Source organism: Lasioglossum baleicum, chromosome 9 (assembly GCF_051020765.1).
Source record: "Lasioglossum baleicum chromosome 9, iyLasBale1, whole genome shotgun sequence".
Taxonomy (NCBI): domain Eukaryota; kingdom Metazoa; phylum Arthropoda; class Insecta; order Hymenoptera; family Halictidae; genus Lasioglossum; species Lasioglossum baleicum.
The window spans coordinates 7127398-7152377 of NC_134937.1; the positions used below are offsets into that span (position 1 = coordinate 7127398).

Below are 24980 nucleotides of genomic sequence, written 5' to 3' on the forward strand. Positions count from 1 at the left end.
GACAGAATGGATCCGGAAGCGGAAATAGGAACGCTCGATATAGATGCCGGCCCATCTGAGGCGAGTTGGCCCAAGAGGAAGGACAATAATATCTTCGCGAAGCTCCAGGGTTATTGGACCTATCGAGCTTGCGTCGATGGATTGGAGGGCACGCTGGCTGGTGTGGTGGGAAACCGAACCAGTCGAGGCGACGTCGGCGTCGGCGCCGCGTCGCGACGGCACGCTGGCGCCCTTGCAGATCAACGCGGACCACCGCGAAGATCGGTGCTCGTTGAGCAACCTCCAATTGCCATCGCGACCCGGTCCTCGAGAGCTTCTTTCCTCGACAGCGTTGACAGGTCAAGCTCTTGCTCGGGCTTTACAGTCGTCTCGATCGAATCGATCACCGAGCAAGACCACCGTACGTCGGCAGCTCTCTTTCTTGATTACACTCCAGGGATCCCGCTGATACTCTGGCTCCCTTGTCAATTCATCGAGATGAACAAGGAGGATAAATGTATCGACGTATCACGCGATAGCATCTGCATGAATTTGCATTTTGTAAAAAAACTCCGCAATATGAAGGGTCATTCGACTTACAGCAGTGTCACGATATTTATGAAAAAGATGTCCACGATATTTGTAGAACGTTTTCAATGCCCCTATGACAGTGACATTTTTCTGATTACAATGAGTCCGAACATAACACAATTTGAAGCACGTTTGCTTGTTCGATTGGCGATTTGGCAGAACCTTGATTATTCGAACTGTCCTAATTCATGTTTCACGTGTAAATACAACACGTTAGTTCGGATAATCGAGGTGCTCTCATATCGTGAATTAAAGGAGTGCATATGATCCAAATAGCGTCGTGTTTGGAGTCGTTCCAATCAGAAAAATGTCACGAATATGCTAGCAACAGTTTCGTTTAAAAATCTTTAAAAAACAAAAGTTGTATCATTGGATGTAGTATCGTTTCTTTGATGTAAGAAATCGAATCTGTATACGACATAAGTGACACTTCGAACACGTGTTCAGAGTACGTGTAGAGACATTGTCCTTCGTTATCGGCAGGAGACGAGACTACGGTAGGAGTCCTCATTATTTGCTGAACAGCCCGCGCGAAGTCGGATTCCGCTGCGCAAATGAATACATTCAGGACATCCAGCCGGTCGTAATTCAGGTTATCGGGATGGTGGACAGGAGCCGCTATCAGCGTCGCTCGTCACCGTCTTATTCAGTTGCCATCGAGCGCGAGTGCTCGTTGAATCCCTGCCAGAGCCGTGGATGCAGCCGTTTTTCTTGATTGTTTTTATTTTTCACGGGCCGTGTTTCTGCGCAGTGCGTTCGAGAAGCAACACTTGTTGATCAGGGCCTGCGGACTATGATTTAACGAGCGAACGTGACACGGAATTAATCACCCGGCCTCGGTTTCGCTCGAAAACACGAGCGGCCGTGTTGAACTCGTTTCAAAGACACAGAGAGGAACCTGAGGCTTGCTGTGTCGAGAACAGGAACAGGGTCGCTTCGATCGTCCTCGAAGAACGTTGCATAATACAGGCATTAGCGAGTCGTCGAACTCTCACGTTATTCAATTCCCTGGTAGTAACAAATTACTAATTTTTCACGATCGTATGCGAGTAACGCAAGCACTTGTCAAGATATGAACATTCATTTCTGTGCTGTTATACCCACGTGACCCACGGTAATATCTGAACACCATTTGAGATACAGCGTTTCTCAATACTAGGTTTACGACTACGTCGCAATCACGGGTTCTGATATTTTGAATTGATTATTGTTGAGGACTGATGATTCAATCGAGCCCTTTGAAATGTTGCACTTTGCGCCACACACAGTGTTGGGAAATAAATAAATCTGTTTAAATAAGTAATTATTTATTAGGTTGCTATATCAGACAAAAACGCGCACGTGTTCACTGTATTTAAAAAAAATGCAAAATATAAGAGAAGACCAAAAACTATTTATTTGATTTCCACCTCAATCCAAATAATAAATAGTGTTTTTATTTGCAAATAAGTTGACTCTAAATCTGACCGATCCTCTAACTTTGAACTGTGTACTACTCTGAGAGTGGTCATAATAGTATTTTCTACTATCATAATAGTAATTGTAAGGTATTCTTTTAGATTCAGACTAATCGAATGTAACAATTTTATGTACAATTAAACTTAACATTCACAGAATCTTCCTACAATTCCAAATCTATTGAAGCTGTTCATCAAGGAAATAAATGTCTACCGATCGTCGACCAGAGAAAATTTATTCACGCAATCTCGCCGTAAACAGTCTAATCACGATAACAATGATGAAACGCGTGAACAGGTCCGTTTTAAATGTCATCATGATTAAAATTAACCCTGATCGAACGATCGAGGTTCGATGGAAATCGACTGGCAGGGGTCCACCAACGGCAGTTTTGCCATCGTAACATCTAATTAATCTCTCTAATTAACAATTTCATGTCGACGGCGTTCAGATAGCCGGGGCAAATACTAATGGAAATAATTACCGATGGGATCGACCCAATTTCTCACGAGCTTGTACGAGTGCGCGAGAGATCGGCGGTCTGGAAATCGGAAATAGCCGTGGACACGATTAATTTTCGCTGCGGGCAGGCCGTCGAGCCCCCTCGATATTTTACCTGGCCAAGCACGTGAGCAAGTCGAGAGAGCCCGGTGTTTCCTTGCGGAAATCCGACATCACGGACAAACGAGTCGGACGACGACGTCTTGACGAATCGATCATCGAAATCGGTAACCTTATCGCCGGGAGGGTAACTCATCCCTCTAGAATGGTCACACACTGGTTCGATTACTCTTGGCGCTAGCTGAGCGAAATTATTTTCTCACGGTGTTCAGCTTATTTTGGGTTTCAATTGTTGTGGCACAAGTCATCTTTATGTTACAGTTTATAATTTCATTAATAGACTGCGGATGTTTATGCATTTTCCAATTTTTGTAGACAAATTTTAAAAAAGTGTTTGTGAGACAGTCTGGCAAAAGTGAAACAGTTTTTCTAGATCCAAAACAAATGAAAATTGTACAAAATTCTGTCGAATTTTATATTCTATTCCTTTTTGAAGATTTTCATAAGCTATAAATGCATAAAGATCCGCAGTCTATTCATTAATATTTGAATGGCTGTAATAGTTTCCAAGACATTCGATAAAATATCTCTTCCAGATATGTTTTGTTTAAACGTTAATTTCGATCCGATTTGCAACAAACCACAGACCAATCAGAGACCGGACAATTCCTGTTTGGCCAATGACAACGCCACGTTCAATAGAACCTGTCGCTGAGCCAGAATTTGTTAATAACAAATTGTCTATTGTTAATAACTCCTGAACAAAATGCCGGAGATCATTTTCGTAAAGGACAAAATTATTTCAAATGACGTCAGGAATTACCCCTTTCAAGGAAGTACATTTTTCGGACACCCTGTATAATGTATAATTTTTCAATTCGCTAATTAGGGAAATCAATCGGGGGGTATACATATAACTAGACTGCGGATTTTATACATTTATGAGATTAAAAGGAGCACGTAGAATATGCATAATAGTAAAAATATTTGTAGAATTTTAAAATACCGTTCAACTGATTAGAATTGTTAACCCCTTGCCGTATTTTGACGAGCGAGACTCGTGATGAAGCTTTTCAACAAGGTCTAACAAATATGAATGTTACGCGTTTCATTTTAGATGAAATAAAATCTGATTCGTTTGTAATCAATATTTAAGCATTAAAATAAATGTAGCCATACAAAAACTATAAATTTTCTCTTCTCTTCTACGACATTTTTCGGGATAAAGACGTTCTAATCACGGTAACTGCAAAAAGAAAGGTACGGCAAGGGGTTAAAAGAAGAAATAGATGTCAACGTAACTCCTGTGTCTTACAATTAATTCATACAATTCTTATTTTGCATAAAAATCCGCAGTCTATACATAATTAGTTTGTTATACAGTTTTATTATCACCGGCGCATACGCAGATAAATCAGAATGTTGCGGAAACCGACGGATAAACGGGTCGGACGTCGACATCTTGACGAATCGATCATCGAAATCGGTATTGCCGAGAGGGTGTCCCATCCCTGGCCTCATGGTCGCATGATCGCGAAACTTGAAGGTGAAAAGTCGACCGGCGATCCCTCGCGTGAGATTTCGGTTGCCAGCGAGACGCGGGGGTGGAGAGGACCGAACGCCGATAGAGAAAAGGGGCGAATGCGATACGGGCCGGATGAAGGGAGGAAATACAGCGTGAAAGTAGAAGTAAAAAATGGCTATAGCCCGGGTCTGGATTGAAACGTGACGAAAACACGTTGGAAAGGGCCACTGCGGATCTGAAATACGGGATCAGCGCTTTGGTGACCGATGATGGTGACCCCCGGCTCCCAGGAAAATTAATTGACCACTTACGGGCACTTTACTGACTCTGAATTATGCAAAGGACTTCCGCGCATTTTTATACCCAGCTTAACTCTATGTCTCAACGGCCGAGAGCATACGCTTGCATGTTCGCGGGAAGACGCCGGTAAGTAAGGGGTGAGCCGACTGGAAATTATGGGGAAGATAATTTTGTAATGACCTTGAACAGGCAATTGATTGAACTAATTATAGTTGTTTGTGTTGATGGCTAATGATGATTGTTTGCAACAGACTTGCAACGCAGTTTCGCTTTTTATCCGATACGTTTTCATTTTGTTGATGGTTTTTGCATCGATGAACGTTGATCTTTAATCCCCGATTGGCAGACTCTGGATCTACCTTTTTTTTTTGTTATTTATGTTATCATTCTTGTTCCATATAACACGAAGCAATAATTGCGATTTGATTTATATTGTCTAATTTCATGTAACTTGATCAGATTTGTGCTAATTCTGAGTTTCTTGTAATAAAGTTTCGATATAACATTTTTATTTTTATACTTATTTGATCAACCGCTTTTTGTTGCTGATTAACGTTGATCATTTGTAAAACTTGAAATACAGTTTCTCTTTTTATCTATACGTTTTAATTTTTTTTTATCGATGGTTTCTGTGTCGATGAAGAGTTCATTGACCTTCGGACAGACCATGGGTCCATTCCAAAGTCTACATGTCTTGTTTTGCTAAATATATGTATAATATTTCTATTTACATTTTCGAACTTATTTTAGCTACTATTTTCTAAATTAAATAATATATGGACTTTAATACTATTTGACACAGTTTAAGTATTGTTTCAACATATAAGGACAATTAAAGAGCGTCTACAAGAACAATAAATTTATTTCGTGTGTTCAATTTTCCGATAAAAATGTATATTTGCATAAACTTCCACAGTCTAGCTATTGTATATGTAAATTTTTAATTACTTATTCACTTTCCAGCAACTATTTATTTCTGCTGTGGCGCATAAAAACGCCTATATTAATGATTTCAATGATTGTTATCAAGTAATCACTATTCCATTTATTGCTACAGTGAATAAAACACAAAAATTAAAGTATTCTGTACTAAAAGCTCTATTGTACTCTGCATCTGGCGAAGATAAAACCAGTGAAAAAAACGTTTAATACAAAATTATTAATCGCCATAACTTACTATTCATATATTCTAGGACACTTTTTTGCATAAAATTAATACGTAACCTAATCATCGCAGCTATTTTCATTTATCTCACGGTATACCATCTGCGAAGCTATCATCCGCATAATACGTTCTATAAAAAGCGACTGCCTATCCACGACGTTCAATAAAAAAAGTGAAATTTCATGAAAATTCGTTGGCCGTTTACCAGAGTCCGCAAAAATTTGATCAGTATCTATCCGGGGACGGTTTAATTCGAAAGCGCGTACGATAGCGTCCACAAAAGTCAACAGCACCGACGTTAAACTCGACCAGAGGGTGGTTAAATTGTTGGCAACAATGAAATTCGCCTCGCAACCGATAACCGCGAGGTCGATTAAAAATATTTAAAAAAAACCGATTACGGAGAATTTCGGTTTGAAATAACAGACAGTTAGATTCTGTCGAGGCTTCAGGGGGGCCACGTATCATCCCGCCAGATGAGAGAAGGTAGCACGAATTGAGGGGAAAAGTCTCCCTTTTTCTGCTAGTACCGGATTAGTCACGTGACGTTATGTCACATGCACGACAGAGACGGAACGCGTCACGTGACCGGGCCGCAGCGGAAGCGTGGGAGAATGGCGTCGTGGAAGGGGAAGATAGAGTGGGGCAAGTCTTAATCAGATTTGCCAATTCTTGTTGTGATTAATGGGCTGCGGTTTTCGTTTGTTCTATTCTTGTGTATGTTCAAATAGAAATCTATAAATTAATTCGTAGTCCCCTCTTCTCAAATTTATTCATTATTTGCGAACAACTGAAATAAATTTTACAAAACGAAGTTACAATTGATTAACCTTGAGAGCCACGAATTAATTAGTACACCTAATATTGACGTCAAAGAAGATGTAATGATCTCCATGAAAAATAAATTAAAGCGAGCAGAAATTTAATGCATTTGATTAAAGCGCACGATCGCGAACAAAACATAATTGGTCGAGTTAAAGTGAAAAAAGAAGGTGAAGCGAGTGAGGATTAAACAAATACCTTGGAAAATTTAGCAATTTTCTAACTGTTGCAAAATATCACAAATAATACTTAATTTATAGTACGCTTTGTAAGCGATTCAAGCTTAGAGGCAGGTGTACACTTCGCAGTTTTACTGCGACGAGTCCACGAACTTTATTGCCGAACCTCGTATAAATTATTCTTGTGTCGCGCCGCGAGATACGAGAGAGAGAGAGAGAGAGAGAGAGAGAGAGAGAGAGAGAGAAAAGAGCATGATTTTTCGCGACAGTGACGCGAAGCGTGCCCGGTTAGCGCTTACCAGCGTAAATTTTGCAAATGGAAGAGAGGCGGCGGCTGGAACTTAAACCCGCCCGTGGCTGTGAAATGCTAACAATTTCGAAAGTTGCTACGCAGCCGGATGGGCCTCGGCACACGATGAAATTAGAATGAAATTTATGCTTGGTGGGGAAAGTGAACAATATTGTAGGCGAGCGAACAAAGTTCTCACGCGTCGAGTGTGAGTGACGAGCGCTTTAGGATGCCGTCGAGATGCGCTGTGTACGGTGCATATATGATTTATGGACGGGCAAGCTTTTGTGGTTTATGGTTAATCGTTTGGTACTCGCAGAAGTTGTTGGTGGTTATTAGCCAGCGAATGTTTATGGAAATTTGGATTATTTTGGACTCGTTTCTTGGCCATGTAAATTGGAAAGGTGCGCTGCTTGTGGCGACACTGTAATCTTCGTTACAACGACGACGAAGGTCCACAAGGTTTAACCCTTAAGTGGTCTTTCAAAAAATACAATTATTCAATTAATATATTTAATAACCATCTCTCCTAGTTATTGAATAGAAACTTGTGGTGACACTAATCCTCGCCACAAGGTTCAACTCTTAAGTAGACTTTCAAAATACAATTATTCAATTAATATATTTAATATTCATCTCTGAGAATTGGCAAAAAAAGACTTGTGATGACACTGTAATCCTCGGCACAGCGTCCATGAAGCTCCACGAGATTCAACCCTTAAGTAGACTTTCAAAATACAATTATACAATTTAATATTCATCTCTGCGAATTGGTAAATAGAAACGTAGTGGGATAGTAAAAAATTTCTTTCAAATCTACGAGTAATTATATTACTAATATTTACTAGATTTAAGCCACATTAATCTCTTATTAAAAGATCTAATACATTAAACAATTCTCAGCATATATTTGAGTCAGCCCCAATGGTTTAGTCAGAGTTGCGCTAATCCAATTATATTGTAATTCAATTACGCAATTGAATTACATTGTATTTCAATTATATAGTAATTCAATTACGTCGCAGCTGAATTACATAATTCAAACCTTTCAATTAATTCAATTACTAAGTATTTTAATCAGATGTGTAATTGAAATACCATACAATTGAAATACAATACAATTGAAATACAATACAATTGAAATACAATACAATTGAAATACAATATATTTGAAATACAATATAGTAATTGAAATGCAGCTCTCCAAATTATAGCCCAGCACTTTGAAGAAGTGCGATATATTTTGCGGGCGCAGTTTCTATTCCTCGTCCTCGTTCATAATACGTAACGCTATTTCATGTTTATGGTTGAAATTTAAAAAATGTGTAACGCAGAAGTTATTTCTGTTCAAATATTATTTTGTAAATAATAAATTCCTTCTGTTTGAAACCTTCACATGGATTTTTCAACCTCTCTCCTTACCTACATATTACTTTATCATTCTTTCATTTTTAATTTTAATTTAATTACAAAGTATTTTATAATTGTACTGTAATTGCAATTATTATTATTTTATAATTGTACGCAATTGCAATTACGAATTACATCGTAATTTAATTGAATGAAGCTCTGAATTATAAATCACAATATAACTGAATTACAATGTAATTCAATTACTTAGTAATTATAATTGCTAGAGTAATTCAATTGTAATTCTGCACAACTCTGGACTTGGTTAAGGTTTAAAACCCTTTTTCGAAGCTATTGGGTTGACTAATTAGAGTAGACTGCGGATCTTTATGCAAAATAAAAATTGTCTGCATCAATTGCAAGAGGTAGAAGCCAAATATACCCTTTTTTAATCAACGTAAGGAATTGAAAATAATATATTGATATTCCTGACTTCTGTTAATCGATCATCTATTTTAACTTTGACATGCCCAATGTTGTTGTAAATGCATAAGACAGGACGAACAACAACGTGTGCAACTGTTGACACTTAACAACAAGATCTGTTGCACATCTACAGTCAATATTTGGAGAGACTTCATTCGATTGAATCTAAATGCGAATTAATCGATATCGCGTGCTCAAAACGTGGAAGAAAAGCGTAACAGTGGTAGGATGAACGATAAATCACCGGGGACGAGGATCGAACACGGATCGAAAAGGTTCAAAAACAGCCGTGGAACGGGACGGTAAATGATCGTGTGGCTCTTGACTGACCAGCATACCACGATTTCCCAACGAAGGGGGAGCTTTTTATCGGGCGAGCTCGCCATAATTAATCACCGGTTAATTAACGTGGAAAATCGAAACGGAGGCAAAAGAAGTGGCGAGGGCGGTGGAAGAAGGTTCCCGTGCCCGGCTAATCCAAACGTATGCTTCCCCGTTGTGAGTCGAACGAACGGGTATTGTGGATTTCGAAAAATGGCGACGGCTTCCCGTTCCTTTCCTCTTCGGCTTTTTTTCCCCTCGATCCACCCTCGTTCGCGTACGCTTTTTGTTTTATTCTGTTTTTATATCCTTTCTTTCTCTTCTCTCTCACTCTTTCCTCTCACCCTCTCTTTTCGATGCCTTTCGCTAACGACTATGGTCCAGACTGGGAACCGAGGATTAGGTGACTCGAACAGGGTAGAAATAGTGATCGCCATTATAGAAAAGCGGATTATTTTGATGCCCGTTCGCGTAATCACGCGCCGTGTTCGCGAATTGAAAGGAAATTCGAAAAAAGCCCGGATTTACATCGATTACCGGTCCCTCTGTCGGCCGTCCCTTCTCTGATTTCGCCAAAAATTAAAGTTTCACGGTCGGCCACGGGAAAAAGATATCTCTTTTTCCCTTCTCGAGTGCGAGCACTCGATTGTTTGGCATTGAAAGATCAGGAGCAGCGTGTTGCCAGTAATGCCAAGCGTTAACCCAATTAGAGTGGCCATTTAACAACGACCTCGATTTTATCTCGACTTCCGATATCGAAATTTCCAAACCAGTCACTAGAGCTTCTCTGATTCTACGTTGCCAACTGAATGAAATCAGTTGGCTCGCAAGTCGCGACGTTTGATCTTCCATAACTGAATAGCTGATGAATCTGAGCCAATTCAATGAACTGAACGCGTGCTACAGGTGATAGGGGAGAAACTATTTTAATACGAGACGCGACCGAAATGTGTCACCGCACCGAAGCTAAAGAAATAAAATTTTTCTACGTTGATCGATTGCTTAAAATAGCAACGCCGTCGTCGTCGCGAATGATACAAGATTTGACAGAATTATCGCGGCTCATCGTTCGCAGCTGATAAGAAACCACGACTGCGGCGCCGGGAATGCGAGAGTTGGAAAGGGAACGATTTGATCGATGAAATCAGAGAGCTGAACTTTCGCGAGACCAAAATACTGAGGCAAGCTCCTGTCTAGACTACTATTTCACTGAAATAACATTCGTCTGTAACGTTAGACGTTTCGATACCATGGATACACAATGGAAGAAGTATTTTTAACTCTAGCAGTCGAAGACTCGCCGGGTCTTGCCGAAAGATTTTGCTTTTGTCTAGCTATTTTTTATTGGAGTCAGCGTCGTCGGAATAATCATTAACGAAACTGTTATTTTTCTCACATGTATAAATTTTTCATGAGTCGAGGGGTATCTGATACCAATGGCGATATTTTCGTCGATATTTTTTACTGTTTGTACATGAATTTTATAAAAATACTGGAATGATAACATGAATAACGGTATAAAAATATTACAAAGAATAGAAAGTAACAATGTACTACAAAAATATATATAAAAGCATCGATTGCTGAATCAATTGTTCAAATACTGAACGTCGTAAATAGAAAATGTACAACGTAGTCGTACCTGCAGAAGGATTAATTATTGCTAATGGACATTATATCAAAATTATTGTTTCTGACGTAAGGTCAGACACTTAATGGAATTATGGCAAAAATAGAAAAACATTAGATGGGTTCAAGAATATTTCTACTTTATTTCCGACTTATGTTAAACCTATTGAAAGTAAGAAATACATTTTCATCTACCTTCCGTTTTTTACAATCGACTTAGAAATTTTTTGTTTACTATAAAAATCCGCGATCTATTTACAACGAACGTAGGAAAATACAGTTCGAAAATCCAGTTTGAAATAGGCATCTTTAGATTTGTTTTTCAAAAATTTAGCCGATTAACACAAGCCAGTTCTTTAAGAGGAGTAGAATTGATGACTGGTCTCCTTCCTCTGTACAATTTTGTTATAAATTTACATACGCAAGCAATGTATAAAATGTCAATATAATATTCCTATTTTATAATATTTTATAATAACTGACAGGGTTTCAAAATTAATTAGTTCGTTATAGGTATGAATTCTAGAAGATTGCATTGTAGCTGCAAATTGAAAGAGTAGATCGACTGGAACTATTCAAGAGGAAAACGAATTTGCAAGTTGCTCTTGTTTGTTGTAACAAGATGTCGATGCAGAAAATTTTTATTTTGCATAGTTACTTCCAAACAAGTGCAGCATGTTGCCCAAATAATGCCAGAAAGCAGAACTTGAATGCATCTGCAAACCAGTTTAGGATCCACAAGAATATGATGAACGGTACTCCTTCCTTGAAAAGTAAAAGTTGTCTCTTTCCCTTCAAGTTCTCGACAGGCCTTTCGAGACTGGCCGGTGTTTCTTCTTAAACAAGGGTGGAAGGGAGATTAAAAGAATTAAGAGCATCGATTGCGACCGACTTGAACTATTCAAGAGGAAAATGAATTTGCAAGCGGCTCTTGATTATTGTAACAAGACGTTGATGCAGAAAATTTTTATTTTGCATAGCTACTTCTGGACAAGTGCTGCATGTTGCCCAAATAATGCAAGAAATATTGAACATATTAAATGTCCACGTAGTAAAACAGAAATTGAATACATCTGCAAACCAGTTTAAGATCCAGAAGAATATGAAAACGATACTCCTTCCTTGAAAAGTAAAAGCTGTCTCTTTCCCTTCAAGTTCTCGACAGACGTTTCGAGACTGGCCGGTGTTTATTCTCAAACAACGGTGGAAGGGAAATTGAAAGAATTGAAAAACATTGATACATTACTTGCAACCGACTGGAATTATTCAAGTGGAAAACGAATTTGCAAGTGGCTCTTGTTTGTTGTAACAAGATGTCGATGCAGAAAATTTTTGGTTTGCATAGCTACTTCCGAACAAGTGCTGCATGCTGTCCAAATAATGCCAGAAATATTGATCATATGAAACGGCCAAGTCGTGAAACAGGACTTGAATGTATCTGCAAACCAGTTTAAGATCCACAAGAATATGAAAACGATACTTCTTCCTTGAAAAGTAGAAGCTGTCTCTTTCCCTTCAAGTTCTCGACAGACGTTTCGAGACTGGCCGGTGTTTATTCTCAAACAACGGTGGAAGTTAATTGAAAGAATTGAAAAACATTGATACATTACTTGCAACCGACTGGAATTATTCAAGTGGAAAACGAATTTGCAAGTGGCTCTTGTTTGTTGTAACAAGATGTCGATGCAGAAAATTTTTGGTTTGCATAGCTACTTCCGAACAAGTGCTGCATGCTGTCCAAATAATGCCAGAAATATTGATCATATGAAACGTCCAAATCGTGAAACAGGACTTGAATGCATCTGCAAACCAGTTTAAGATCCACAAGAATATGAAAACGATACTTCTTCCTTGAAAAGTAGAAGCTGTCTCTTTCCCTTCAAGTTCTCGACAGGCTTTTCGAGACTGACCGGTGTTTATTCGCAAACAAGAGTAGAGGAGAGGTGGAGAAGGTGAGGTTCCGAGGTCTCGTCCCGGTTCATACGACAGCCCATTAAACGCAGCCCGCTAATTCGATCAACTCCGATCGCGTAGCGTTTGCGGCCGGGGAAAACGTATCGCGGACGCGGTCTCGTGCGTTGTTCCCAACAACGGAGTTGCATACGCGCGTAGCCACAGAAGTTTGCGCGGCTCGCGAAACATTGTTGGCATAGCTCGATACGTGACCCGCGTTTACGCGCGGATATTTCATGCGAGAGACCTGCCGCGGTACGCCACAGCGAGCCTAGAGAGAGAAAGATTAACAGAGAGCCCGAAGAGGTGCAAATCCGACTGGCGTGACTCGAAGGTGCATAGACGACTCAATGCACGCGATTAAACGCCGAATAAAAATTTCTTGACCTCCCGCTAATTAAAGTGCAACATTTGTGCTTGACAAAGGAACGGTGTTTGATGGGAAAGAACAAGAGAACGGAACGAATGACGTGTTGCATGTGCGTGTTTTTTCAGCGATCTAACCAGATACATTTTTTTTCAATGCGGATTTGTTCGAATAGATTCTTGGTAATATTAAAAGTATTGGACCAATTCTGTCAAACGTCAAGTCACGCGTCCTATATGTGTTTCTTCAGTAATTTGACCAGATGCATTTTTTCAAAGTATGCGGATTTGTTCAAATATATTGTTGGGAACATTCAAAACATTGGACCAACTCTGTCAAACATCAGAATATAGAAATCGAGTGTGCTCTTTTAAGTTTTCTGATGGAGTGTGATTTTTTTTATACATTATCTTTTGCTCGTATTTTGCAATAAATATTCGCAGGTGACAGTATATAACTCGAGTAAAAATCGCAAGGTTTATCACCAGATATACATATAACGTTTACGTATTATTTAGTAGAATTGTATGAATAGTCAACATGTTAAATTTTGAAGAAGCATAAAATTATTATAAGAAAGCTTCAAGATTGACACTAATGCGTACTAAATTATTCCATGATAGATCCTTCACAATTTTAGATCCATTTATCATCAGTTTATATGCTCTTATCGCAACTAAGAGATATGAGAACTCACTGTCTGAGTATCTAGTGAGTCAAACACCTTACGTGATAATTTCGACGAGTTTCGCGATACTGATTAGATAAAAGACTTTCAGAAATGGTTAAACTCGTTTTCTCGACCGAGGTTTTATAATTTTTAATAGTTATCACTAGAATGCAGATTTTATGCATGATTAAAGTCATTAAAAGGAAAAAGGAATTTCTACTTGACTTCTCTTGCTGGATAATTCATGCAATCAATTTTTATTTTGCATAAAAATCCGCAGTCATCACACCGTTATTAACACGTCCACGATCTCGTAAATTAAAATTAGTTAATTCAATTTTGTACACATTTTTATCTGATGTCATGGTACACACGCATAATATTTCGAGATTCTATGGCTGTCCTCTGCTAAAGTCTTTCAATATTTTATCGAAGAGGTGTTGTGCATTTCATAAAACATTTTGATAAAGAAATTAAACAAGGAAAGGCAGACGAACGTGATAAGCAAATGATTGTTCTCTACATTATTGCTGACTCCAAACGAGTATTATACAACAGTTGACTCAACAGTTTATATTTCCTTTATCTTGTATCCTATACATTCCGTATCCAAGAAAATTATGTCAAATTGAAGCGAAGACGGATGAGCATTTCTATGTATTACGTTCTCGACGTTCACAACTAATAAAACAATCAGCTAATAAAACTGTGTCAAATCGAAACGCGGAACGACTAGTATTTTACATAAGAAACATTATCTATCTATATCAACAATGGTAAATCTCGACAAAACTGCCAAGAGAAGTTGGACACTTTCGTCCCGCCAGATCGCAGAGACCCGGTGTGCATCGGCTGGCGGCAAAAGACCGACTGAAAAGCACGCGAGGGAGGGTAGTCCACTTGTCCCGGTGGGGAGCGAGAGAGAGGGAGAACGAGAACTATTCCTCCGACGAATCAGAAAGAGAAGGAGAGAAACGGTGAAAGGGTGGGGAAGCGTAGTAGCGAGGAGGGGGCACTCGTGTCGCGCGATAACCAACGTCGAGGTGCAAACCAGCCGCGAATTCGAAAGGCGGCCAGTTGCTGTTCGCGCGTCGTCAGCGTCGCGTCGCGAGTACATTCGATCGTAACACGGAGGTAAATCTCATCGTCATCGTACATCAAAAGTGATCTATCCATTATCCCAGACCCGCTGCGCACGATCTTATCGGGACCCGAGTGTTCGGTTGCTAGAACCAACCTGTAAAACAATAAAAATAAGGAAACCTCCCTCAAGGATTCGAGATAGTGGAACAAATAATTGGTAGAGATCGGTAGAGGCGAAAAGTTCACCGGTGGATCACGCGATCCAAAGGTCACACAAGCGTTCCAGCCAACGTTCTACTGCTAGAAGCAGGCACGTTCAGCTCGTGACTTTGTGACTCGAAAAATTGCTTGGTAGACGATGAGCGTTCTAACGACAGCAAGTGTTGGACACTCGCTGGCGTTAGGGCGTAGTCGCGATTGCTAAATGTAGCAATTGTCGAACTGGAGTTGGAAGCACAGTTGAACGTCCCTGCACCAGGATGTCGTCCGCTGGAGAACGCCTGACCTTCGATCGACGGGCCATGGAAGATCCTCGAGAGGATCTCGTTGCATAAGCATCGCGGCTGCGATTCGTTCGCGGAATGCCGACGGATCTGTTCCGTCGCTGACGCAAACAGTGGGTGTGCACGCGAGAGAGCCACGATCTCAGTGAACGAGGCTTGTTATCTGGGACCACCGACGTCGCGAAAACGAGCCGGGGATCGCTCGTGACACCGTGATACCCCGTCCGGTTGATCGGTGTAGGATAGTATTCGGTGTAACGCATGATTTCCCACGTGGCACGTAGAGCTGCGTGCACAGGCGGCTGTCCGCGTGCGTGCCGCGCTGTCAGCCGGACAGAGGCTCGTCCTCGAGCAACCTGCCCGCTGAAGAAGCGTCAATTAAATTAGCTGCACCTTCGCCCGGTTCGCCCCCTTCTTCTCTCGGTGTTTCGTCTTGCGTCACGTTACTCGATGACGTCCTCGCCGCGATCATTCCGTTTGCAAAGCAACACACCAGCAAACGGGAACGTCGACGCGCCGTAAATCGTTCGCAACAGATGCGTCGACCGGCTCCGCAGCTGTCGATCCCCCGGACCTGCTCTGCCAACAATTTTTCTCCCGCAGCTGCAGGTCTCGGCATCCGACATCGGTTTTCGATGCCGCGTCGAGCCTCTGTTTATCCTCCAATTCGTCCATTGAGAATCGTCTTCCGCATCGATGTTCTTACGACTTCTCTCTTTCTCCCACGCGTTCGTCCTTTCCCAACGTTCAGGCTCGTTGAGAAGCGACAGCCCGTTAAATTGACGATCGCGCGCAATCGTTCGTGCGAGAACGTGATTTCGCGACCCTGGTCGATCGAGCACGGTCCGCTTCCGGTATTTTTCCTCGGATTTTGGAGAAACATTGGACCGAGTGAAAAATCGTTGTCCGTCGGGGACGCGATTCGAACGATCCGCAATTAGAGTAGATATACCGGGACAATATAATCGTTGCCAGCCGCTTATCGCGGACTAATACGCTGGGGACGACTGAATCAGCCGGGAAGCGTGTTCATCGGGATCGGACCGTGAATCGATCGTACGTTTCAACGATAGACTTTAGGCTGGTTTCAGTGTCATTGTCATCCAGCGATAACACTGCTCAGATAATGACGGAGCTGTCTTTCGCAGCCAGGAAAGTAGGCCGGATGAACTAATTCTCTGAGAGAATTATATCGTAGATAGCCAAGATCTTCGACACCGACGATTTATCACACACATCGTGATAGCATCTCTGTCAAGCTTCGTTCGATCTTATCTAGAAACGACTCAATTAAAAACGACGTGTTGTTCAGTTTGAACTCGTCGTCCACAGTGCGACGTTAATTCGATCCGTCGACGAACGTCTTATCTCGATACGACGGATGACAATGAGAGGATCCGACATCCGGAGGGAAGCTTTTTCCGAGTAACGGCGGCAACACTTTCTTATTACGATCCCGAGGAAAGGGTCTCAAAATCCCATTTTTCGGAACGGGTCACAGACTCGGGAGGTCGTTTCTATACATAATTCAGGATCCCCCGTCAGCCCCTTCAAAACGATAGAACCAGGACGACGTCTTCTCCCGCCCTATCGTTCTCCCCCGGAGGAATCGACTCAAGCAGGAACCTCTCGATAGGGCTTTTTCTCGAAACGATTAACCGGCCTCCAATGTATCGGAAACAAAAGCTCGGCCGTGATTGCGGGATTAAGCGTTGTCCCGCGAGCTAACGGGCCGGGTCCCAGATATCCGATCTTAATCCCCCGCGCGGAGAACTTTCACCCCTTTACGTTCGATCGAACCTCTCCCGTTTACCCTTATTGCTGTCTGGAAATTACAATTGCTCTCCGTTCGCAGAAGTCGCGGCAGTAACTACGGCACCGAGATAAGAACTCGCGAAATAAAGACGAAGCGGGTGGGTGGCGTCGAGAGGGTGGCAAGGTCTTGGAACCGTTCGAACCTTCCGCAGCGTAAGAGAAGATTCTCGAGTGGCACCAACGCGCCAAACCTGTTTAGTCTACCGTAGATATCGGGGCAAAATGTTTATCTCAATATGAAAAGACCGAGAGCGAGATGCAAGATAGTTCTCGCACGAATAACCATGAGCTTTTCCTCGAGAAAGAGAAATTCGAAAGTTATTGCAAAACGGTGTGTAGATACTTGATCTATTGTATTTTAAATATTTCAATTAAAATCGGTTCTAAGCCCGACTGCATTCCTATCCTGAACCCTTTTTTGCTTTTCATCGATATTTCTAATTGGCGATGTGCTCGCGTGTCAAAGCAATCCGAAAATTATGCAATTCATGTACCATAATTAGTAGCGTAATTATGGAAAGCGTTACGTAAACTCATTACGCAGCGGCCGCCTGTGTTTACGAATTTATCACAGGCCGGTTCGTTTAAAAATCCTATAAATCTAGACCCGAGGATTATACCGATTTCCGGGGACCGTTCGCGGAAGGATTAACTTTGCAAATGGGATCGGTAAAGTCGAAAGGAGTTAGGCGTGCGTCGCGTGTACACCGGAGGACAAAGTGTTCGACAAGACTTGGTGCGAGGAGAGCCGGGAGTCACGTAATAGGAAGCGATTTGCCCGCGCGTCTGCTCGTTGTCCTGTGTCGCCGGAGAGAATCGCGGAATATCGGCCGCGACTGCGAATCCGAATATATGAATATCATTAAGCGGATGCAAATCAACCGTTACGAAATGTTTAATCAATCCGATCGCTGGCAGAGACATGGTCGAATAATTCGGGTATGTTTCCTCTGTTCCACGTTTCTTCTCTGTCTTGTACGCCGCGCGTCGCCGCTTTCTTTCTTTTTTTTCCTGAGTCGCGATTGTACCGTCCACTGATTCGGGCTCCAGTTTCCTCGTTACGGTATGTACGTAGTTGTCACCCGTTCCACCCCTACCCCACGTCACGGTTCGTTTGTTCGTCAGTTGTTCCGGCTGTGTGTTGCTCAGAAACCAATGCCGATGCGCGCCGGTGGCCAATTAATCGCTCACGCTCGGCTGCGTTTGTGCTCGATGTGTTGATCGGCCCGGGGAAAAATCGAGACCCCCCAGCCAGCGCGGAACATGCGAGGAAGCCCATCGATTCGGAAAACAGAACCACCCCTACCGATTTCCTGAAATCGGCGATTTTCTCCCGCGTTGTTTTCCCGAACCGGTTGCTTCAAGTCTTTCCGATTCAGGATTAAGACTTATCGGACGTAGAACGAACCTAAGGAAACAACCCTAAGTAATATCGAGGATATCGATTCGCGAATTCTCAGAGACTTTTCGTGTCCGATTCGTTCGGATTCGACTGATCGAATTGAGTTGATCGTTGTTGGCGTCGGGTACAGATTTAGTCGAGCCCTTCAAGGAGTACTCCAGGAGATCGGCTTATACAAAATGTTGAGGGCAAGTTCCCTCTGTTGCTTAAATTCACTCTTCTGGCAGCAAGAACACTTTTCAGGATTTTATTAGACGGTAGAGATCATGGATTCGACTGGCGGAACTCAGCGACGAATCTTAGTAGACAGTGAAAATAGATGCACAGGTAGATCACATCAACAAATAAGTGTCTTCAGAAAAGCTAGATCGAAACTTTTCCCTGGCTGCGAGAATTGATGAATCTCGTTGAAGGAATAGACTCTAGAAGGAATGGAAATTTACGTCTTGCGTCCGCGTGTCCCGTCCGACAGGTTTCCGGCGCGGCTCGACGCGTAAACATAATTACGTGCATTAGCGCCGGTGACAGGGGCTAACGAAGATCTTGTCGGCCGGCGTAATGACGCGTTAAAGTCTTTTAATTCGTCGAAGCGACACAATCGCGACTGGCTCGCGCGCCGCTCGTTAGATTAATCAACGGGTCACCGTTCCCGTCGTCTCTCGTTCTCTTTTTTGATATCGCCGAAAGCGACAGGGCCCTGAAGTTAGACTCCCTCGGGAAGGGATCCGAGGGGGGTTGCAGGGGAGAAAGGACCGGAAGGAATTAAGAGCGCGACGAAAAATCCTCTTCCCGGCCCCCCGGGTCCCTCGAATTGGGCGGACTTTCATTCGCGTCGTCGCTCCTTTCACGAGCATCGACGCGCTTTTTCTCCTCGACGATCCCGTTCGTCTCGCCGAAAGGAAACTCGATTCATTAAAAACGGCGGGCGGCGTCTCGTCGGGGACGTTCCTTTGTCGTTCGTCCCGTCGAATCATCCTCGGCATTCTCCAGCTTCCTGCCCCGTTTCGTCCCGACCAACTAACGCGCTCCACGGAATTATAATCCGTTTCTCGAAAGAGACCCAACGTGTACCGGCCGACATAATGGTTGTCCATCACGATCAGACTGCGGATCTGCATTTCGGGCAAATCAGATCTTTCTGTCGAGGTGAACACCCTGACGAGTTCGAATTTACACTTCAGCCTTTGCGGAAGTACGCGTACATTCGCTGTTATGTCTTCTGATGGTGAACTCCGTCAGGACAAATGTCTCGTTCGCAACATCATCTCCATGTATTTAATTCTTTGAGTAGCGAACAAATAATTTCGTTATTGTAGTAATGAAAGATGTTCCCTTCTTCCCAAAATTGGAGACTGTGCGCTAGAAAAATCTTATTGTTCGTATTCCATATTCATTGCTTTATGCAGCTCATTTAAGAATTTTGAATATCGAATAACCAAACGAAAAGATTTGTTCAAACAACCAACTGAAATACGATAAAATCTGAAGTGTATATAAATTTATAGAACAATTAATTTTGCATGAAGATGCGTAGTCCACGATCAGATGCATAGTGGACAGTTATTGCGAACTACGGTGCGTTATGAGCCGTTCGTTTAGGGGACAAGAGTAAAGAACCGTTTTCCTCCGCGTTCGATGGGATTTTCCGGGAGTTGAGGAAAATGCGTTGTCTAAAAGCGGCGCTTGTAAATCGATGCTGGCCTCGGCGTCGCTGCGGCAAAGAACCGGTGGCAGCGCCTTTTTTTACTGTGACGCGCGTCGCGTTGGTTAAACACTGCAATATTTAAAGGCGACCGCATTGTCGGACACGCGACGGCGGCTGCAAAAACGTCGACGACACGTGCGTTCGCGCGACCCACCGCCAAGAATGCCGCGAAATTGCGGTTTAATGAACGGAGCGCGCTTCACAAGGGTGTCAAAGAAAGGGGCTGCCGAGGCGATACCGCTGCGGTTCCGCTGTCGATGACGCGCGCGCCCTTTTGTTATTTTACGGAACCGTAGCTTCGATCTCAAAGTTAACGAGTCAATGTGGAACTTCGGCGCGAGTGTCAGTGAACAACCAAACAAACTATTCACTCTTCTTGGAAGAAATTCAACGAAAGTGTAGCCGCGGAGATTTTGCTAACCACTTAGGTTCTTGATCTTTCACCAAACACCTGTACCTATTTAGGCGTCCAATCCCTAGCATAATTAATGGGATTCAACTCGCGTAATCCCTCGAGCTCTCCGCGTATCCTCTAAAACTGTCCACGGTTCGCCATCCAGTAGTGCTCATAATTAGTCTCGCGAAATTTTTGACGAGCTACAAACCTGAAAGTTTCGATTAGTCTGGCGGTCTCGCGTTAATTCGGAATCAAATTTCGTTGCAACTCCCCGGCGAGAACCCTAACCGGAACGGGGTCACTGGAGAGGCACTGGTCGCGAATCCATGACAGTTTGATCTTTCTAATTACGCAACGGTCGGGCGATAGCAATTAAATGAGAGCCGGAGGCTGGCTCGCGTTTTAACGCACGCATACCGTCGACTTTGAAAAGCGTCGGGTGTTCGTCGAAGGGCGTCCGCGTTCTCCGAGGAATCGAACGACGTGATATCGCCTCGGGCGGTGTGCCAGCGTGATCGGGAACCGTGGAACTCCCTCGGGAGACCAAGTGTTTAACTTCACGAATTGTATCGGACGCCTGGGAACACAAAGAAACCGTGTTCCGCCTCGAAAGAACGCGCGCGCGGTTTCGAATGCAGATCGTTCGCGGGCGGATTCGATAAAACCATCCCTTGTCCCCACCTTTCAGCGAACCGTGTAACGTGCACCGCGGCGAATTAACCGAAGCCATGAATGGTCACTTCGACTAAGTGATCGAAAAGGACTGAAACCTTTCGAACGAATGGCGTGGAGACCCCAGAAAATTACTTCCCGCCGATTAGTTTTTGAAAGGGTCGGGTCCTCTCTTGGCTCCTCGCCGCCTCCAACACTTAACATTTCACCCACCGGTTATTCAATACTCTCCCCGAGATCGATGACTGACTCCTCGAACGTCTCAATGGGAATAGCTGTACCGATGTTTACGCATTGCGCGTTTATCGCGGGGAATCCATTTTTGTGACACAATCTCTGCAAGTGGGGATACTTATACGTGTATAGCCTGGGAAGATCTTCGAGAATGAGATGTTGATAGAACTTCTATCCTTTGTACCTTACGTTTAACATAGACACCATTTTGACGTTTAGAACAAAAATAATTTAGCAGAAGATAGTTATCAACTCTCTAAATAGTGTGCCACGACTTGAAACACCACAGTGCATACACTTCGTGTACGTTCAGTATATACGAATGTTTTCATAAATTGAAATAAAAATAAATTTTGATATACGCGACGCATATCGGAAACTAGACAAAGAATTATTATACTGCGGCGAAACAGTTCCGTGTCTGTGCAGATACTATGAATCGGTCTTGATTCTTCATTGCGGATCTTCATGCAAAATAAAAATCGTTTGCATTAATTGCAAATCGTAGGAACCAAATAGGAATTTATTTTTCTCATCGGTAGTTTTATGAAGTTGCGAAAGATCTATTGATAGCCGTTGAAGCCTATTTTTCCCATTAAGTGAATAAAATCCGCAGCTTACTAATAACTCTCTGAGAGTAACGTTTCGATAAATATTTCCGAAACTCGGTGTGCAAATAAAGTACGAAGACTCTGCCGCCCCGTGTACAATTTATAACGACGATTCCGACAATTCATAAGAAATGAATGTGGTAATTCGAGCGGGAATCTCGGAAAATAGTAGCGAATGGAACGATCGTCGGTTGTCCTGGTTCCGATAAAGCCGCGGCGCGACAACGTTTCCGATAACGGCGGAACGTAGCGAGACGTTCATAATTAGTCATGCGAGGGTACACAGAGCAGAAGGAGCGCTATTGTCGCGCGAGATTACAGGGTTGTCGTCGCAACGAGATCACGAGGATTTTCCATCGGGCCAGTGATTCACAGTCGCGGGTAGCGATAGAACGTCGCCGTGGCGCCTCGTCGAATAAAAATCGAAAAACCGTGAGGAAAGTTAAGGGTGGGTTCGGGACGAGAGAAATAAAAAGAAAGAAAGAAGGGTAAGAGAGCGAGAGAGAGAGAGAGAGGCGGCTACATTCGCGATTACGTATGGAGGAGATACATTACGGAACGATAACGACGTCGGGCCGTAGCGGGTCGATTTATCAAACCGGGCCCGGGTCGACGAAAAATCTCCTCGGGCCGAGGAGGAGCGCGCGCGAGAAAAAGGAGAAAGCCCGGGGAATACAGAAAAAGGAATCGTTAGAATCTGCTTTTCGGGGGAGCGAGGGTGCCGGGAGTGGTTCGAGGAATCTGACCATTTTTCTGTCGTTGTTCCAGCTGGTCCGGCGTCGGAGCGAGGAAATAGAAATCCGGCGAGGGTGGCCGGGATGTTGAACGCCGCCGCGAGACACACTATGGACGTGATTGGATGCTCCGACACGAACGCCGTGAAATAACGAGGATGGCGTCGTAGTGGGGACGAGGAGGAAGAGGAGGAGGTTTTGCTCGCGAACTCGGCTCGGATGACGACCGGGTGTGCATATTCGGAAGTTCGACCGTGAAAGTGTGGTGATCCTGATGGCAATATGACCGACAGGATCACATAGTGTACTGTGTGCGACGACGTGTCCCGCGACACGGTTCACGACGAGACGACCTGTTCTCTTTCAGCGAAGTGCGCCAGGTGAAGGAATCGGTGCGCGGAATCGTGTTTCGACGCATAGAGGATCACGCGTGGTGGGGTTTTCGAGCACAGTGTGATATCGGATTCGCTGGGGATGCAAGCCGCAGACATGCCGGGACAACGTGGTCCCGGTCGGCTCGGCGTCGAATCAGCTGGTGCGAACATCGACTTGGTGTGAATGTGACACGGGGATAGGGGGTACGTAACAGAAAGGAACTCTCGAGGAGGAAGAAGAAGAAGAAGAAGAAGAAAGAGGGTGGCAAACGAGAGCGAGGCGCAAAATGGGAGCAGCCTGGCGGGAGTTCGTGCTGGGAAGCGTGATCCTTGGACTATTCTCGAGCAGCCTGCTGAAGGGTGTCCTAACCAACTCGACGAACAGGTGCGACTATCCGCCGTGCAACTGCGACCATCATGGCCGGCTGACCTGCGACTGTAAAAACGAGGGAGAGGTATGTTCCACGTCCCATAAACGTAACTAACGAAATGAAACGCTTTTATCCGACGCCTCGATCGTTTCGGAGGCGAGCTAAGCCGCGGTCTCGGGGCAGCAACGAAACAAATAAAGCGTGTCCGAAAAGAAGGAATTTATAGGGGTTAGTTTAACCATGGAGGTAGGCCGTTCTAAATCTCATCGTACATCCTGCGCCCTCCGGGCCCAGAGGATCTTGTAGCCTGGTTGGTCGAGCGCGAAATAGCCCATCGCGTTTAACTCGGTTCCTTTCATTTCGTCGATTTCATTTCTTGCCGGTGGCCCAGGAGAGCCATCCTCCTCGGGCCAATCGCCGTCTCGAATCTCTCCCTCGGCTGTTTCCCTCCTGCAGGATCCGTCCGGCGAGCTATTCTCTCGCCTGGCACGTCCCTCTCGCTCCCCTTCTTTCCCACGAATTCATTGAGAAACCGCGGCCCGTCGTCCCTATCTTCCGAAAAATCGCGGACAATGCGACACCAGGGTCCGGCCCGGAGCTCTCCTTTGTTCCACGCCGGGCGCTCTTCCATCTCCGAATTATCGGGGAAAGATAACGAGAGGGAAAGAGAGCGGAATCCAGTCCGCGGTCGGACCACGTACCACCGGTACCATCACGATTTCTAACCAGGATAACCAAACCACCGCGCTGGGGTAACCGTCGCGTCGGAAAGAATGATCGTGTCTCGTGCGGGCCTGCCTGTCCAATCGGGCCGTTCCATCATCCCGCCGATTAACTGCGGCCGGACGTGCGCGAAGAAATAGAGAGCCGCAAGTAGAGGTTGTCAAAATAAAAGCGGAAGACTAGGGAGAAGCTTAATCTCGCCAGCAGCGCGAGAGCAGAGGGGTTCCCGCGTAAATTGCGAAGGCGGTGCGAGAGCGACTCGCACCGTCGAGATATACCGGCCGAAGGGAGCGGTAGAGGGGAAAGGGCAAAGCCTCCATAAATTAGAGCGTGTTTACGCAAATCGTAGGCCAGACATCGTCTGGCAGGTAGGTAAGGTGCTAGGCCGCCTGTCCGCCTCTCTGCCCCGCTACACCTCCCACCACCTGACACAACTCCCTACGTCCTGTTCTCGGATATTTATTACACCGGACTGGCACAGGTACAACAGCCCCGCCCCAGGAAAAATACTATGCGTCGAGAAAAATGGAAGCCACCCTTGACGGATCGCGGTCACGTGAACATCGTTCACCGCGTTCTCCTCCCAATTCCCCAACCTTTCTCTAGCTACCTAGTGTTCCCACATCCTGGGAACTCGTGTGCACGTACCTATGCTCCACCAATGACACAACCTTTGGAAGACGATTTCTCGGATTGCAAAACATAAAGCAA

The 24980-nt window shown here is 43.9% G+C and overlaps 2 protein-coding genes across 23 annotated transcripts in view; one reads left to right on the forward strand and one right to left on the reverse strand.

The window, feature by feature from the left end:
• Hiw (MYC binding protein highwire) overlaps positions 1–24980 on the reverse strand; it is a 525671-nt gene that overhangs the window by 475933 nt on the left and 24758 nt on the right. The window lies entirely within an intron of this gene.
• The window catches only part of LOC143212420 (uncharacterized), a 240721-nt gene that overhangs the window by 205577 nt on the left and 10164 nt on the right, over positions 1–24980 (forward strand). For 2 of the 8 annotated variants that reach the window (XM_076431242.1, XM_076431244.1), the window contains one exon: positions 22836–23630. In XM_076431242.1, the coding sequence (XP_076287357.1) occupies positions 23463–23630 (168 nt within the window). In that variant the 5' untranslated portion in view covers positions 22836–23462. Of the gene's footprint in view, positions 1–14651; positions 23631–24980 lie in introns of those variants that run through there. The other 6 variants (XM_076431246.1, XM_076431243.1, XM_076431247.1 and 3 more) reach the window with 6 other exon arrangements.